The sequence below is a fragment of the Falco rusticolus genome, chromosome 4 (assembly GCF_015220075.1).
Source record: "Falco rusticolus isolate bFalRus1 chromosome 4, bFalRus1.pri, whole genome shotgun sequence".
Lineage (NCBI taxonomy): Eukaryota > Metazoa > Chordata > Aves > Falconiformes > Falconidae > Falco > Falco rusticolus.
This window is the reverse complement of record NC_051190.1, coordinates 69,190,396-69,204,302: the sequence shown is the minus strand read 5'-3', so window position 1 is coordinate 69,204,302 and position 13,907 is coordinate 69,190,396. Positions and strand designations below refer to the sequence as shown.

The 13,907-nt window shown below is 40.0% G+C and overlaps 1 protein-coding gene across 2 annotated transcripts in view; it reads left to right on the top strand.

Moving 5' to 3' along the window:
• Positions 1-13,907, top strand: part of GPR158 (G protein-coupled receptor 158) — a 210,039-nt gene that overhangs the window by 78,234 nt on the left and 117,898 nt on the right. For both annotated transcript variants that reach the window (XM_037386259.1, XM_037386258.1), the window contains exon 3: positions 11,066-11,168. In XM_037386259.1, coding sequence (XP_037242156.1) covers positions 11,066-11,168 — 103 coding nt within the window. The remainder of the gene's footprint in view (positions 1-11,065; positions 11,169-13,907) is intronic.

Below are 13,907 nucleotides of genomic sequence, written 5' to 3'. Positions count from 1 at the left end.
ACAGAGAGGGGAGACCAGTAACACAAAACATAAAAGTTAGTTAATTTTACAAGCCTATGTGCTATAATGTTGTTCTTGTGGCATTGTTAACCCAGGAAGACAGGTGAGCGTTATTTATCTATAAATATGAAACTAAATCTGATGCCGTTAACTGCAGGTTAATGAGGTTACTAACCAAACATTTTCGTCTTAACCTGGGAGTTGTTTCCTTTTCCACTGTCACCTTTGTAATATCTACATAACTGAAATCTATGCATGTCTAACAGGACCTCGTTCTGCCTTCATTTGTCCTGGCTTTAACTTCATTGATCTCAGGGATTATGCCACTCAGTATAAGCAATAACTGTGTTGCAGCCTCTTTAAGTGATTTCAAAGTGAGAGTTAAAAAGTGAGATGATACAGAGCGAGGGTGAGCTTTTATGTGTTCATGCATGTGTCACATTAAGGCTGGCAGGTCTTCGGTGCTGTTTCTGTAGTGGCTTCCAATAAAATGGGTTTGCTCTGTCAGATGGAAAGTAAAGTTGACATTTTGTTGAGTCTGAGGCAGAGTCTTCCAAGTATCTTACTGTCTGCTGAGGTTTATATGTCTGCAAGGTACTGCTAACAGATGTTGTTGCTTCTGAGAGCTCTGAAAACAAGAGGTGCATGTCTATAATTAATAATAGAAAAATTCCTTTTTAATGATGTCAGAAAATATCCAGTCCACCTTGCTTTGTGAACCAGCTCCTGGTAGCTACTGAAAAATAGAAAGAAAACTCCAGCTTCCTTTATTTCCAATGGATGTACCATGTTACTCTTTATTCATTAGGCTCTGTTTTCATGCAAGTTCATTAAATATAATCGGTGGGTTATAGGTACCTTACTGCCTGAAGGCCACTTTGATTCCAGTGTTTTAGTGTTACCCTTCTGCCACTGTATATTGCAAGTACTTGAGGAAGATACAACTATGGTGCAGGTAAACTGTAAGAATTTTTTGACATTCTTAATGATCCCTAGGAAGCGGAATTCCAAATTTGCAGTTGCTTGCTTTTCACGTAGTGTTATTATTAGTTACCCTGCCAGGAGAAGGAATACAAAGTTTCAGAGTTTCTGGTTCCTGAGATTGTTTGATGCTTTGCTTTGGCTTCCTGCTGCATGCTGGCATGTCATCTTTCCTGTATCTCTGTGGTCTTGCTGTCTATCATTGGTGTTAACAGGGAACTCATTTTAGAATTGGTTAAACTGTCTGCCAGTTTGGGACCTTGGCTCAAAAATGGTGCGTTGCTGGACCAAGGGAAAGTGGAGTACCAAACAAATTAAAACTAAAAGTATACTTCATCCTTCCAGGTTAGATTTGAACTTAGCCTTCATGTTGGTGTGTGTATTGTTGTACATCTTGGAGGATTAATTAAATATGGCTATACTTCTGTAGTAGAGATTAGTTACACTTCAGATTTATACAAGATGAAAGCTGTCCTGCTTGGAGCTCTCACAAGGGAGGAGGGCTACTGCCAAGCTTTTAAGCCACCTTGGCACACTCGTGAGTCTGGGCTGCTCCGTTGAGGTCCCTGGCGTAACACTGACCTGAAGCCCCAGCAGGGCTCTGGGACCCGTTAAGCTATGGGCGATGTGCTCCAGCAGACAACCACCTAAAATTTCTGTGGATAACGAGAGGACTCTGTAACACAGGGGGTCCCTGTTGGAGGCAGGACAAGGGAATATTTGCTTTTATATACATGTCTAGACACAATAGTTTTTTCTCAGTCTGTTAAGATAAGAATGCTTCTTACAGATCTGTGTCAAAGCTGGTGTTCTACCACGAGCTTTAGAGAACTTTATAATGGGTGGCTTTTGTAATGTTAGACAGAGGCTGGCTGTAGCTTTGTATGAAGGAGTTCAGCTTGGGCAGAAAATGGCAGTCAAGCAGAACAGGCAAAAGTGGCTTTTAATCATTGGGGCACAGGTATAGCTTTGTTGGATTAAGTGCAAGCCTGAGGGAAAAATAATGATGGGCAGAGAGAAGTATCATTAAGTATCAAAAATGGTCATTTAGAGAGAGCCTTCCAAGGAATTTACATTCATGGCCAAACCCTCCAGCTCCAGAAGGCGGTGGAGGAGTGAGATATGAGTCATCAAGTCTACATTGGCTTTGGATAAAAAATAAGAATTTAGATTGAGATAAGGGAAGCAGAAGAACAGAGGAAAGATTTTCAAGGTGTCTGTTTAGAATATGGTGGCTCCAGATAGGGAGCTGGATCACCAGCTCTCTGGCTAGCCTCAGACCTAGAAGTGAGAGCTTACCTGTAGAACAGTTACTACTCGAAATTAGGGCTTTTTTCGTCAAAGCTAATAAAGGTTGTGTGAAAGCAACAAGCATTTGAAGCAAAACCCAGGACTTCATGGTATACTCTAGCATATCTCTCTGGTGTCCTGCATGAGAATCGGTAAGCAACTAGACGGGTATTAATTCATTAAGCATATTGCTGTTTCATATTAGCTTTAGTTATTACCTTTTGTTTCTGATTTGTTACCCAAAAGTATATCTCTGTGTCTAGTCTAAATACATTTTTTAAAGCCCTTGTGCTGGCCTAGTGCTGAAGAAGAGGCTGAATGAGCCAGCAAATAGCTGGCAGATAGTGGGTGCTGTATTTTCATGCTAGAGGGATATGCAGCACCTCTGTGGGGCTTGTGCCTTCTAATGAGTGAGTATACAGCCCCAGGCTTTGAAGATCAGTGTGAAGCTGGTACTGTCAAGTAATGGGAGTTTGGGAGGAATTTCTTCTGACAGCAACAATATGGTGATTCTTCTGACTGCGATATGACCCTTATGATGGTCCCGAGTAGTCTGACAGTCTGCAGACTGTCTTAGGCAAGAGGAGGGCTGATGTCTTTGTCACAAAATCATTGTTACCTCTGATAGATGAAATTTTGAAAGAAGCCGGATTATAAGATCGAAAGCAATCAAAAGGAATCTGGTTTAACAGAGCTCAGATCATAGGTTAAACCTAGAGACTGTGCTCTGAACTTCAGTTCTGAGGGACAACCCAACCTTGAGGATGGGACAGTTGTGGCTGGAACACGGAGATATTTTTGACAAGTAGAAAAACTCAAGTTCTGGTACTATCTTGTAAGCAAGACTAACTTTCTTGATGAGCTGACACATTGTCAAACTGTAGAGGCTACAATCCAGAATAAAGCAAAATTAATAAAAGGATATTGATCAGTCGTGAAGTCATGCTGCTGCAGGACGTGACCATCTTCTTGAATGAAAGAAATATGCTTTTAGAGTGCATGCTGCTGATGGAAAGAACTTAACTGGGAGTTTTGTTTTACCAATGACTACCAAGTAAACAGAAAAACTCATTTAATGGACCATGTTTTGTGATAAAAGGTGCTGTGTCTTCATTCAAGTACCAGTGAGGTTTCATTCAATTGCTGTCTAATGTTGCACTAATATAAAAAGAAAGAATACCACAAAATTCAGCAAAGATACTAAAATTTAGATCCTTAATACAGCCATCTTCTCAATCATGTTTCACACAAAATACTCAAGTAGAATTTCAGTAAGAAATTATTTTGTGACTAGGAGCATCATTTATACTTCACATAGTTGGACTCAAGACTCCTGGCAGTCTGAAGTAGCAACAACCTCTATAAAAATGGGCCAACTTGTCCTAAAGCTGGACTGAATGCCAAGGAACAGGAACATCAGATTAGTGCAGCTTGGTCTCTTAATGCATTTTTTTTATGCTGTTAACTGACGTCTAAGAATGCACCAGTGCTGGCTAAAGCTTTTCTTGTGGCTGTGGCATTTCTAGGAGCATTCTGTAGTGTCTAATGAAAGGTATGTCCTCATGATGTAGTCTGTCCCTCAGCAGGGACACTGATGGGTATCTCTTCTTGCCAGGATGTTGTTTTCATGAAGTTTGGGGGAACTTAGTAGGCTTCCCACCCCTACTGTACTGTCTGGAACCAGCCAGTAGGTCCAAAAGTTACTGTTGGTTGGGCAGACAGACACAAACTGTTACACACCTTTTCCAGGGTGATCACATATGTCTTGCTGGTGTGTGGAATTAGCCTAAAAATAACATGTAATAGTCAAGAGGTAACTTACATTAATGGTTGCTGGGAAATGCAGTATAAATGACAGATACAGCAGCTGGCTGGAAAATGTTGGTTTAGCGATATTGTCTGGGTTAACATTAAAATATTGTGCACTTTTTTCCACCATTATATTTGCTTCTTTGAATTATGCGTCTAAATTACCCATTGATTATAGCAGCTATTGGTTAGCTTTTGTATAAGCTATAGGAAACCTTTTCCCTTTCCAACCAGCAGGGCCAGCAGGCTATCCATGCTGGCGGTGCTTTAAGAGTCAGGCTCTTTCTAAAGAATGGCACAGTCTACAAGATGTTTGGCCATGCCCCTCTGTGAGATGAGCTGTGCAATTCCCATGCACCCTCTATTACCCTTTCCTATTCTGAATGAGTTTTCTTTGCTTAAATGCCACAATTATCTTGATGAGTTACTGGCTCGGACTGGCTCTTCTAGTATTTCCTATTGGCCTTTAGAAGAAAATGTAAATGGCTGTTCTTAGTATTGTAAATAAACATTTTTAATAAAGTTTATAAACATGCAAAATGGCTTTCAAAATGAAAGTAATTTGTATTGTCACAGTGCGGGTATCGCGTTTATTGACAGGCTGGTCAACTGTGAAAATTTGGTTAAAAAAAGTTAAAATCAGTAGGTAATTCAAAATAGAGGGGGTTTGCATTTTTTAAAACATTGCAAAATTCTTCTAGTTTGTTAATAATTCAGGGAAATACGGATAGGTGAGAAAGAGTACTCCACTGCTCAGAACTGCACCCTTCATGGGGATCAGGAATAGATCCAGCTTTTCACCCCACCAAAACATTCCAAAATGTTTTTGGAAACGCCTCACATTCTTGCAGGTTTTGGCAAGCTTTCTTAATCGCGTCTTACTGTGTCTTACATCTTCTAGGCAAACTTTTGCAACACTGAATTGGCAAGTCACAGATGGATTCAAAAGTAGTTGGCAGAACCAATTGTCCAGCGGTGAAGGACCTCTGTATTTTGGCATATTCCTTGACAGCTTGTGGAAGGTCTTCTGCAGACAATGTTTGGTATTTCCAGTATTGCCCATGTATAAAGCATAAAATTATCCTAGTGACAGGGAAAAAGGGGTAGAGATTCCGTATAAGGAGAATTCTCTCCAGTGTAGGTAGGAAGTGAATTAGTCTTTGCTCTAAATGCAGTTTAACCTGTGCTGATAGTAAAAAATGTCTCCATTTATCCTCAAAGCCAAGGAAGTCTGGCCCTGAGAAAGTGCCTTCAAATTAATCACACTGTGTTATGTAATGGCTATAAAACCATCAGTCCGTTTGGTGTCTGTTAACAGGTTCCCCTGTAATTGCTGTGCAGTTTTCTAGGAGAGAAGAAATTGTAAGTTTGTTGTTAATCAGAAGTGAAGTTTGATGTGTTCTAAAATGATATTCAGGTTTCCAATGACAATGCCAGTCTGTCATATAAAGAGATGATTATTTTTTTAGGTAGCTTGATTGTAGCCGGCACAGGTATTGTCAGCAGTAATGAAAAATCTGTCTTAAACATTGACGTTGCTGAGAACCTTTGAGTGTCCAAGTTACCCGTTCTCTGAAAATTGCTGTAATTGTTGTGTTTTCATCCTTCTGTAAAGGATCCCAACTATGGGAAGGATAGTTTTTAAGCTGACCTTGGGTTCTCCATATACATGACAACAGCTTGGATGAGTTTTCTGCTGCTTAGCCCCATTGTGGCCCCCAAGTCACCTGCTTTCAAACACTGCTAAATTAAACTTGTTCCTCTCTCGCTGTCTTCTAAGCAAGTGCCATGATTTGTACATATTTCTGATCTCATCTCTTCCATTTCTTTGCCAAACGCTCCACTTCCACCATTGTTTTTAATTCCCCGCTAGCAACTTGCTTTTTTGTCACATTTGTCCACCAATGGGCTGATAACTTTGGCTTCATGGGAGTGATGGAGATGAGAGCCAGAAGTGAGTCCCGTATGTCCTCAGACACACAGCCTGGTCACCAAACTGATTCACATTGCAGAACAGGTTAATTAGAGTTAAAGACTCTGCACTCTCTTACATTTAGCATATGCCTTCCTGCTCAGAGTGGGGGTGATCTGACATTAACTTTTCTGTTCATGGTTTGTCAGTAGTCACATGTCATTTATGACTTGTGTGGATGAGCTGAGACTCTTTACCATTGGTATTTACTGTCATCCCATGGCTTAACAAAACCAGAATAATGAAAAATCACATTAAAAAGCAGCGAGGAATTTTTAGTAAAGCATCAAACTATCAAGACAAATACTGTCCTGATGCCTCCCTTTGCTTTAAGCAGACAGCTGTCTCTGTGCTTTATCTGACTCAGGATTTATACAGCCCAGTGTCATTTTAGTCCCTTGTTGTTGGAAAACACATTTTTAAACTTGAATTTAAAAATAATTAACTCCACCAATGCACTGAGAAGAAAGGAGAAAAGCTACAGAGGCTTATCAAGTAACCCTGCAGCGTAAATTATGAAGTGGCCAGCCCTGTTCTGTCCTTTTGAAACAGAATGTTGTATTTGAAGAGAAGTTTATGAGTAGTGTTGTTGGCAGGCTGGCTGCCTCCTGAGCTGTCCCGGGGCAAGCAGGGTGCTCCTGGGTGATGCACAAGGTCCTCGGATGCATGGATGTGCTCACTGTTCACTTCTGGGGCTGCAAACAGACTGTAACAAAAAACTCTGCTCTTGAAGGGTAAATGACGTGAGAAAACACAATGGGTAAAGCCTTTTCAATGGCAGAGCCATCACTGATTTCAGCAGAGAGAATTTTACTCTGACTTTTGTCATCTTTCATTTATTTTTATGAGTGGGCATGCTTGACAAAATGATAAACAGGATCAGAAAGAAGCTCTTGGGGTCTCACAGACCACCAACCTGCTCCAGCTGCTATCCTGGGCCAGGCACAAAATGACTCTTACGTACGTAGCATTTTCTAGAAATTCCCTATGTGCTGCCCCTAACCAGAGCAAAGAAATATGGACTTATTTGTATTATTTCCATTAAACTTTATCTATAATGACTTTGCTCTTACTACATCCTTTAAACATGGAGTTGACTTTAGAAAAGGGAGACATCCTCCTTATTGCTGTACACATGTGGGAATACAGTTTTTAAAACCTGCTCTTTGAAAAACTTGGTATACCCCAGTCAAAGCTGGCTGCATTTTTAGTCTTTTTTTTTTTTTTTTTTTTTTTAATTCTAAAATTACTGGTTCAACCTCTCTGCTCCAGAATGCCATAGACAGATTTTATTTAGTGGTTTGTCTGAGTTTCTAAATTACATGCAGGACATGATGCCACATGTTTTCTCTTCAGTAACTACTTTATTTTTGCCTTGTTCTCCCCTTCTGTTTTCTGGTGTGGAGGTAACACCTGCTTTGTGTATCTGCTGAATACTTTGTCACTTGGTTTATGGCTAATCGGATCTGATGAAGGGCTCTGCCTCTCTTATGCCAGGTTTGGCTCAGACTTCCAAGCCAATTGCACAGGTGATTGGAAGGATGTATTTTCTTTCGACTAGAGATATTCTTTATCACATTAGATTTTTCCAACTTCATCCTTTATAACGAGTAGCATAAAATTAAGCCAATACAGCCTTTTTTTTTAATTGCTTTAGATGCATCTGTGTTGATTCAGGAGCTCTTTATTTATAAATAATTTCAAGATAAATATTCACTGAATATCTTATGTTTTGAGCTGACTGTATAATTTAAAGCATACTATGTTAAGCCTAGGAGTCGTTACATTATACTAATACTGTAAAGCTGAAAATACACTGCCAGAGAACAGACAGGTGGAATAAATGTGCTGTGAAATGTAAATGTGAATTGTATAGACTCCTGTTACTCTCTTTTTAGCAAAGATTATGATAAAGCTTATCTTAATTGTAACTAAGCCATCTATAACAACTAATAGCTGGAAGTTAAAGCAATACAAATTCCATTTAGGAGTATGATGTCCTGAAGGGTGTATGGGGGAAGGCTCACTCAATAGCTAGCCTACATCTTTCACCGTTTTCCTTGACACTGGCTGCTGGGCACATAAGAGATGTGATACAAGCCTAAATGGAACTTCTGTTCTAGCCTAAGGTAGCTGTTCTTATGAATTAAAGAAAGCATGATTTTAAAAAAGCTGATGACCACTGATGAAGAAAAATACTCAGGAATATGGTGGTTTTATTCCCAGAGCTTTGCTTTCACATTTATAATAAAATCTGAAACCAGGTCAGTTTTATGCTTCCTCTTTTTTTTGCTTATGTGGAGGCAGATATTTTTCACACATCTGCTTTTTTTGGTGCTAAGTTCTATAAATCTGAATTAATTTAGCAGCAGGTTAATATTTTAGTGGCTGTGTCTGTACAGTCTGTTGTGGGTTGCTCAGTCTCTCTGTTTCTGATGGTCTGAAGCCCGTGACTGGTACTGGGGGCTGCTGTAGCTGAGCTAGTACAGCTTTGCAGGGCTTGGGCTCTGGGTCTGCCAGCACCATCACTGGAACTGGGGTGCCGTTTGCCAGGGCAAGGACAAAAGTTGCTTGCACGTGCCTGCTGTATGTTGTGTGGTTTCACCCACAGACAGCCAGGAAAAGCCTCTGTATCTGAGGAAGGAACCCTGATTAAACAAATCTGGACCTTGTTTGCTAAAGAACCTTCTGTACACTAGCAAACTCTTACTCATTTTATTTATTACCTTTTTCAATGTAACATTTACCACAATTGCTTAATATACTAATAACTGTTAATTTTTTTCCTAAAAGGAAGGGACTTTTTTCTTTCCAGGAGAAGTATTTTCCCCAGTTTTGCACACATGATATTTAGTGTTCTTTGCTGCCTGGTCGCTGCAAATTCTTAAAAAAAGTCAGGCTGTAAATAGTTCTGTTTCCATGCAGTGTGAGCACAGGGGAACTTCAGAGTTTGAAATTGCATCTGCAGGGATCTAGACTCCTTCCCCTCCTTCTCTCCATCCCTCCTCTCAAGAAACTCAAGTTCTGATCCCTATTACATCTTTGCATGGGATTACATGGACTGCAAGAAACAGAATTTGATGGATGGTTCTTAAGGTGTGCATTACAGCTGCCAATGACTGGAAAGAAGGGTAATATCCTAGACCAAGGAGAGATAACTGAGTTTGAGATTTTATTTTTTTTTTTCATTTTCAAGTTTTGGACTGGTCAGTGACAATAAAATAAAAGTTACAGACCTTTATTTGGTGTGAATATTGGATGTGTGTGAAAGGAACCTCAGTTAAAACACTTATTTTAATGCAGAACAAATACATAAGCATGTGACACATTTTATATGAAGAATTTGTTCAGTGGCAATGCATTATGGATGTGGTACTAGAGGTGCTGCAGTGTTCGCTGAATACAGTAGAAGCTGCTACTTTTCTTTCTTGCCTTCGAAAAGAAAAGGCAGTCTCTATAGCAGCATGTACCTTCCTGTTACAAAGCAAGAAGCCAGAAAGGCGAAACAGAATTTTCCCCTGAAAAATTCTTTTTACTACTTTAACTGCTGTTTTGCGCCTGTTTAAAGAGGTTTTGCTGTCACTAGACTTGCACACACGCTCATCCCACTTTGATTTCTCCTGTCCTCCATCCTTTCAACAGTCACATTTCTGTAGGGTGAAGATGGGGCATGAAAAAAAAGTGGTTTGTGCCGCCTTTTTCAGTTTTTTCTTGCTTTCATGTTTACACAAAGGCTGAATAAATTTTCAGTGTTCTTACATGCCGGTTACCTGCTTATTAATCATTTTCCAATAGCACCCCAGGCCCGCACTGCATGCACAGCCATCAGATTGGCAAAGGGTGGAGAAAAGAGGACGCCATCTGGGGGACTGAGGCAAAGAAAAGCAAAATGGCTTTCCTAATGTCAGGCAGAATTGTGTCACAAAGGTGAAACTTGAGATAAAATGAGTTTTTCTAAAGTGTCAGTGCAGGCTGTTCTCTCCTGTTGTGCGTTTGATTTTTGAAACTCAGAAAACCTGTCCTCTGCATCTCCCTCCCCGTGGCAGGCAGTTAGAGATTGAAGCATAGTCTAAGGTCACAAACAAGTGAAATGGAAGGAAGTGCGAGGACGGAGGGTGTTTTGGTTAAATCGTTCAGTTGCTCACTGAGGAACTAGAAGTGTCTGGTTCCTGTTCATGGAGGCATGTTGGTATAGGTACACCTATGCTATAGATATCACTATACTGATGGGAAAGTCATCTAGTACAGTAGTCTACTTTGATCTGATAAAATGAAGTAAGTTATGTTGGGGGAAAATAGTTTTATCAGTCTTTCTGCCTTATGTTGCTGAACTGTTACTTCCCTCTGTTCTAGGCAGAGTCTTATTTGTTGTACAGAAATGGTCTGACAGTAGATGTTCTGTCACTGTAATAAACTTGCTGTGCTTGCCCTGATGTCAAAATTAAGCAAAAGTGAAGTTGAGTTAAACCTTGTTTCGCGTTACTTCCTCGAAAAAGGAGGAGAGAGCTTAGAAGTATGGGGCTTCCATTGGCGTAGGTTTGCTCTCTTTCACCTCGGTCAGATTTAAGTCTGCAGACATTTTCTCTAACCAGTTGTTGGCTTTGTTTTGGTTGGGTCAGTCTCCACTCTGGTATGGTTGCCATTGGAGGGGGGCACCAGCATGTGCTGCCTGCAGAAGGTTGGTGGCTTGGTTGTGGATGGCCACATTCCTCCTCATGTAGCATGAGCTCCAGCCTTCTGAAACCCACCTGCTGTGCTGGGGAAAAGCGCTGGAAACTCTCCAGGAAAAAACACAACTTGCTGTTTGTTGGTGATGGACAACAGGGAAAAAAAGCTGGAGTGATATATGGCTGTGGAAAAAGTCACTGAGAAAGTACTGTCAGATGGAAGGGGTGCCTCTTTATTCTTAGAAGTCTGCTCATGGTACCTTGTAATGTTTTTATGATTGCATGTACTTCTGAGTATACAGTTGTATGATCATCTGCATGACTTTTCTTTTTTCTTTTCTCACAGTGCATGCCAATTAAAGGCCTCGGATTTGTACTCGGAGCCTACAAATGTATTTGCAAGGCTGGTTTCTATCATCCCAACATCTTCTCAGTGAGCAGCTTTCAGAGTAAGTGCCTTTGCTTGAGTTTACAAAAACAAACAAACAAACAACAAAAAATCAAAACAGACCTAGCATTAATAATGCAGGCTTCCTTTTTATCCTCATCAGGGTTATATAGTAAAATCCCAGTGGTTTGCAACTCTTGGATTATATAATCACTTAAGGAGTTCTAGCCCTTTGGTTTGTCATTCATGATACTCTTGAGGATCCTGTAAAACATACCCATTTGAAGAATATTTGATTTGTAAATAAATTTTAAAACAGGAAAGAAGGTCTTGCTATGGGGAAATAGAGGTTTCTGGCATCTGTGCTCAAGCACAAGTATTGAGGAAATTAATCTAGTAATTTTGTCTTTGGTCAGGATAAACTAGAATGCACTAGCCTCTTGCTTTGCATGGAATTTAATTATTTTTATTTTAATTCATTTGCAAAGGAGAATCCAAAAGAGCATCCAAACTCTAATACTTGCTGATGAGGTATGAGAGATGGGTCAGGCCTGAGAGTCTGGATGGATGTATGATACAAAAGACACGTAGCCTACACTTGACCAGGCACACATCGCTTGGTATTTAGCCTGAGTTGCCCACATTAAGGGAAACAGGACTCGGTTGACTCAGCAGGGAAATACATAACCTGCATGCCCAATGTTGATGCCTGTTGCTTTCACATATGACCAAAGTGTAATCTCTGCATGGAATTTGTGCCAAAATTGTTGCAGTTATACTAGTAGAGCTTATGCTGCAGTGTGTAAAGCTGTAGCTTGAAGGTGTAAGAGGGCATCCTCCTGCTCTGAAATGAATACCATCCCCAGCTTCTTCGCACCATCCTTTAGCCAAAGGTTCATGTTGTCAGCTTTCTGCCGTGGGAGCAGTTTGTTTGAGATACCCTGGGAATGGTGATGAACAGCTTTCACTGTTTCAAGGACAGCATGTATTTTCTCCTGCCTTGTGTGAACATAGCTGTTCCTGTTCCACTATAGAAGTATGTCTAGTAGTATTCAATACTTAATGTGTACCTAAGTGATACTCAGAGATTCAGGTGTTTTGTACCGGTAAATAGTGTGCAGGATTATATGACACAGTACTTGTAGAAGTATGTCCCTGTGCTACAGAGCTGCAAATAAATCTTCCAAGTTCCTTCCTATGTTAGTTGCTCTTGAGCTCTTCTTTCTTATGTGAAAAGTGACAGGGATTATAGGTGAAAGGTGAGTAACTTTCAATATTAGGAAAGCTTTAGAATTCCCTATTTGTTCGCAGTCCTGAGTTCCTTTGACCTGTGTTGGCCCATTTTTATCAATTTGATCTGGTTTGCTTATAGATGGGGCAAGATATCTTACCCCTAGCTCAGTATATCCCATATATATGTATGATACATATATTTATGTCACTTGTGTGTGTGTATATATATGTAGCATAAATAGCACAGTTTGTTCAACAGCTTACCTGGTGACTGTTTGTTTCCCTTCTCATGTTGTGGAGTGCTGCAGAAGGCAAGCTTATGATAGTGCTTTTTCTCTGGTCTGTGTGAATCTTTTGATAGAGTAAGGATGGTGTTTGGTTGCTCTTGCAGTGCAGTGAGTTATGGTGGAGCTGGGATTTAACTCCTTGAATGAGAGAAAAAAAAAATCATTCTTAGATTTTTGTCATACCAAATGCCACAGAAAACACAAAAATAATGTGGCTAGAAATTGAAACAGAATTGATCATTAGGGATGAGACTCATTTTATCTCCTATCACCTATCTAAAATGTATATGCTTAGTATGTGTTAGCCACCTAGGTTTCAACTGCAGTCAGCATCGAGAGCGTGACTCTGCTGGAAGGTGATTCTGCTGATTTAGAATGGCAGAATTTGTATTTATATGGGAAAAGTAACTCTTGGCAAATAACCTTTTTTCTTCATTTACGGTAAGAGAAGCCCATATCGATTTGATACAGATCCACTTACCTTAGGTTGGATATTTAGCTTTTGAATAGAGTAAAATTTGTCTCATGAAAGTGTTTGCATATGCTGGTATTTTAGGATGTGCAGTTGCATGATCTGGGGCCACTTTGATTTGAATATGTGTTACTGTGAGCTAACATAAACATGAGTTTTGAAACAGTCAGTAATAAAGAACTGCTTTAATTCATGCAGATGCAGCTCAGTTTGCCCCAGGCTCTATAGGTGATTTCAAAAAGTGAACAGTGAGACAGCTAATGTGAGACTGGAAATGAGTGAAATAATGGTGGAAAGACCAGTGGTTCAAGGGAATTTAGCCCTTTCACCCAGCTGCATTCTGTAAAAAGCAAAAAGGAAAAGGTGACATGGTTAAAATGGCTGCAGTATGCATTTGCACATTCAAAATGATGCTAATAACAGGAATTCTAGACATGAATCCTGTAAGCAGTTTTGACAGAAACTGTCTGACCTGAAAATCTCTTTGTGGAGATAGGTTGGTGAAGTCTGATGATAAAAGAGATGAAAGTGAGTAGAATTGTTAATTGTTTAGCAAGTATTCCTAGTGGAAGAAAATAAAAGAGGCAGGAAAGATTTGCAGATCTCGAGATGTAAGCAAGCAGATAGATAGGTAGAAAAAAATAACCAGTGTTGTACTTCTGTGGATTGAAAAATTGGGTTGAGTGTGTTGTGTCTTGAAATGGACGCACTTCTCAATGATAGTGGGATTTTGCACAGCAGCAAAATACGGGTAACTACAGTGGCACAATTGTGCCTGAAGTGTCAGACTTTTAAGCAGGGGCAAGGT